This window comes from Phalaenopsis equestris, unplaced genomic scaffold (genome assembly GCF_001263595.1).
Source record: "Phalaenopsis equestris unplaced genomic scaffold, ASM126359v1 Scaffold000837, whole genome shotgun sequence".
Lineage (NCBI taxonomy): Eukaryota > Viridiplantae > Streptophyta > Magnoliopsida > Asparagales > Orchidaceae > Phalaenopsis > Phalaenopsis equestris.
Genome location: NW_018165277.1, coordinates 50,299 through 54,535, shown reverse-complemented (window position 1 = coordinate 54,535; position 4,237 = coordinate 50,299). Strand labels below are relative to the sequence as shown.

Sequence of the window (4,237 nt, the reverse complement as noted above, 5' to 3'; positions counted from 1 at the left end):
ATATATTATTGGCCAAATGCTATTAGACAAGCCTTCCGACCAAACTTTTGTGCCTAAGAATTCCATTCTGCACATAGGCGAGATCAAATTCGTGACCCCAGAGGACTTACAACCTCTGTCAATCAAAGAATCACGGTAAGCGACACACGCTCTCACATATAGGAAAAGTTATTACATCAGAACTCCACATATAGAGCTGCTTGCGGAGTCCAGTCTCGAGTTGATACGGGGAAAGCTAGGACTCACCTGCATAAAAAATGAAAAATAAGATTGAAAACACGCACCAATAACACTTTGTTCATGTGTTATTCTGAATATTTTCACGTTATTCATGTGTTATTGGTGTGTTATTGAGGTGTTATTCATGTCAGGTAATATTTTTCATGTTTTTAATGTGTTATTGGTGTGTTACTCATGAATAACACATCAATAACACACCAATAACACGTGAATAACGTGAAAAATATTCAGAATAACGTGAAAGAAATATTCTTATAACACGGTAGAGTCGGGTCGCGCGTTTTTAATATTTTATTGGTGTGTTATTCATGTGTTATTGAAGTAATATTTTTCGCGTTATTCATGTGTTATTGTTATTATTGTTTAAAGAATAATACTATCTCAAAATCAACTCAATAACACATCAATAACACAGTCAGGCCGGGTCCCGCGTTTTCATTCCTTTTTTTATTTTATTTTTTATGGAGGTGGGTCCTGACTTTCCACGTGTCAACTCTAGATTGGACTTCGCAAGCAGCTCTGCATGCGGAGTCCTGATGTAATAATTTTTTTCACATATTGATATATATGTGACAAACTCTTAAGTATTTTATATTAGTACTATTTATTTATTTATTTATATAAATCTAAAAACATAAAGATATATTTCATCTTAGATAAATATAAGTTAAGGATATCTTTAATTTAATTTAAAATTTTATGGTATATGAGTAAATGAGTAAATTACCCAAATACTTACGAGTTATATATATGGGACTATTTTGGTTCTAGAGAATGATCCTTACTAATTCCAGCCCCTATTAAAATAGTATTGGAACTAATTTGGCACTCCTAAAAACTCTAACTAAAATGAGTCATCATAAGAAAAAAATTTAGACTATTTTAACAATTTTCACATAAGTAAATATATAATTTTGCATATTAAATATATAAATTTATGCATGTCCGTGAATCACACCAAATGAATAAAACACTGATAATGAGTGAGATAGAGATGAACATTAATGAGTGGTCTCTTCTTCATTAAATGCTTCCCCTATTTTGTACAGAGTGTAGTATGATGATGATATTACATTTTTATCACTATGTGAAAAGTGTTTATCCTGGGATATTTTTGATATTTTACAAACGCTATCATATCATTTTGTTACCTACAAGCTTGACCAACTAAGCTCAGTTAAATGATTTAATTGGGTGAACTCGGTCAACTTATCTCAGTCAGTAGAGTTCAGTTGACGGATCCAGCCTGATTGACTATCTTTAATCTATGGAAAGGAGTTTGGCTCTCTGTTCGATGGCTAAGGATGCTTTGTGGAACTGGCTCTTCCATTAGATACACTCTACTACAATATAAGCTGCTATATCGACATCGAGTTGGCCTTTTTGCAGTTGATGGTACAAATGCTCTCTTCTCATTTCTGCTTGAATAATTTACATTTGGATCTATTGATCATCTTCCTGTCCCCCTTTTGGCTCAACCTATTTTGGCCTAGTTGATTTGGTTCACGTGTCTTAGCTCATCCAAATTGGTAGGCCTCATGATTCCTTTACCGTAAATCCAGCTCCATCTTATTATTCACTTCTAGATTGTTAGATCTCTATAATATTAGTGTAGAAAACTTTATGATGTACATGTATGTAAGTAAATTTCCCAAGAAAAATTATATTTCTAATTTTAATCCTATGTTTAATTATTATGAAAAATCAATTGTTCATATCACACATTAATATTAGAAAATTATATTAAAATAATTATTATGCATTATGTATTTGACATAAAAATCTTAAAATAATTTATTTTATCTTTAAGAATAATGGAACATCCTTGATTTCTTACATAATTTTCAAAGTACAAAAGATTTTATAAAACAAGTATTTTGAATAAATAGTGTTGAACATGATTATAAAAGCTAGCATCTAATCTTGTAATGTCAAAAGCTCCTAACTCTATTTCTTTTATTTGTTTATTACCTATTTGCATTCACAAATAAATGCAATAGGATGTGTTAGTATATCATTGAAGACATTCAATTTTTTAATGAATTATTTTTGTGTCAAGTTAAAGTACCAAAAATAATATTGAAAACCTAAAAAATGCATAACAAAAGAGCTTGTTCATGAACAATATTAAATGAGTTGGTTGATGTTCAATTTTGATCATTTAACCTTCAAGTTAAAAAAAAAAATCAAAATTGTTTATTTACTAACTTGAACAAATATGTACAAGTATTAAATGAGCCAAGTTTGACTTATTCATCCAATGCATAAGTTCATTTACCATCCCAACGTAAGATGATCTCCCAAGAATGTGTTGATGATCCCACTCATGTGGTGGACACTGATAAATCTGTTATTATTTAGGGTAGTGTTAAAGTAATTTGAGAGTTCGGTGAAAATTTTAGTAAATATTTGCTTGGCCTACTACATGATTTTGAGCAAGTTTACTATAAATTTGGCCCTAGATTTGTCGGTCCATTTGAGATTGTGGAGAGGATTGGGAAGGTAGCATATATATTGGCTTTACGAGCTCATATGCAGGGAGTGCATAATGTTTTCTACATTTCTTCACTGAGAATGTATATTGCATATGAATCTAGTAGCAGGGTGATAACTGACTCTGTTGATATTCAACTAGATTTGACTTATGTTGAGGAGCTTAAAAGAATACTGGATTATGATTTGAAGAAGTTGTGGAACAAAGGGAATTCTTTTGTGAAGATTTTATGGAAGCACTAGTCAAAAATGATGCCACTTGGTAAAAAGTTTCTGAGATGCAAAAAAGACATCCACAACTTTTTGTTTGAGATATGTTATTTTTATTTTAACTCTTTTCAAATTTTTAGGACAATTTTTTATAAGGAGGGGAAATTGTAATAACTAAAATTTTAATAAATGTATAAAAGATTTATAATATTAATGAATAATAATACTAATGATAAAGTAAATAAAATAAGTGTCTCTTAGGATAAACACACCTCTTGGTAGGGATTAATCGCAACCTCTGTCATTTCAATCCTCATTCGACCCACTTAACGAGCAGAATGAGAAAAAAAGTTACAACTACTGTGGTTCATAATCAAATTATGGCCTACGCAACTAATTACAATTGACGTGGTCCATAGCTCGTACAACTCTCGACGCAGGCCTTCGAGGACTACGAATGTTGCCACCGCTCAGCATTACGGCTTGTGTGACCAACTACGGCAGCTCCCTACTTCGACACCTGTAGCCTGCAGATGTCTTCACAGCTCACCACTACGGCTTATGTGGCTCATAGCTTGTCCAACTTTTGATTCGGGCCCCCACAACCTACGAATATTACCACAACTAATCACTACGACCCTTCGTGACTAACTACAACATATGTGGTTCACAGCTTGTGCAACTCCTAACTCAAGCGCCCTGTGGCCTACGAACATTACCACAACCTACCATTATAACCGGCATAACCAACTATGACCTACGTGGTTCACGGCTCGTGTAGCTCCACTTCGGCCCCCGTGGCCTACAAAACATCCCATCATAGCTCACCACTACGACTTACGCGACCCACTACATACTGCATGGTTCACGACTCGTGCAGCTTTCGACTTCGGCCCCCTCGGCCAACAAACATCCTCATAGCTCACCACTGCAGCTTTATGTGACCAACTATGGTCCATGCGGTTCACAACTATGTATCGACCATCGCAGCCTACAAATGTCGATACATCTCACCGCTACGGCTTACATAACTAACTACATCCTATGTGGTTCACAGCTTCTACAGCTCCATATTCTAATCCCTATGGCCTGCAAATATCATGAGCTCACCATTATGACCTATGTTGATCAACTGCAAACTACGTGGTGCACAGCTTCTTACTACGGCCTTTATGACCAACCGGCAATCCTGAAACAATAATGTGTAGGCCACTTGACAACTACTACCATGACACTGAACTACTGCCTATAGAACAAGCTGTTGCTATGACAGCTGTCTACAACAATCATCGCG

General features: G+C 34.5%; 1 protein-coding gene across 1 annotated transcript in view; it reads right to left on the bottom strand.

Moving 5' to 3' along the window:
• LOC110031518 overlaps window positions 1-4,237 on the bottom strand; it is a 7,610-nt gene that overhangs the window by 1,597 nt on the left and 1,776 nt on the right. Inside the window, exons 2-3 of the mRNA XM_020734762.1 lie at window positions 4,054-4,132; window positions 3,801-3,934 (exon numbers count right to left, since the gene is read on the bottom strand). Coding sequence (XP_020590421.1) covers window positions 3,801-3,934; window positions 4,054-4,132 — 213 coding nt within the window. The remainder of the gene's footprint in view (window positions 1-3,800; window positions 3,935-4,053; window positions 4,133-4,237) is intronic.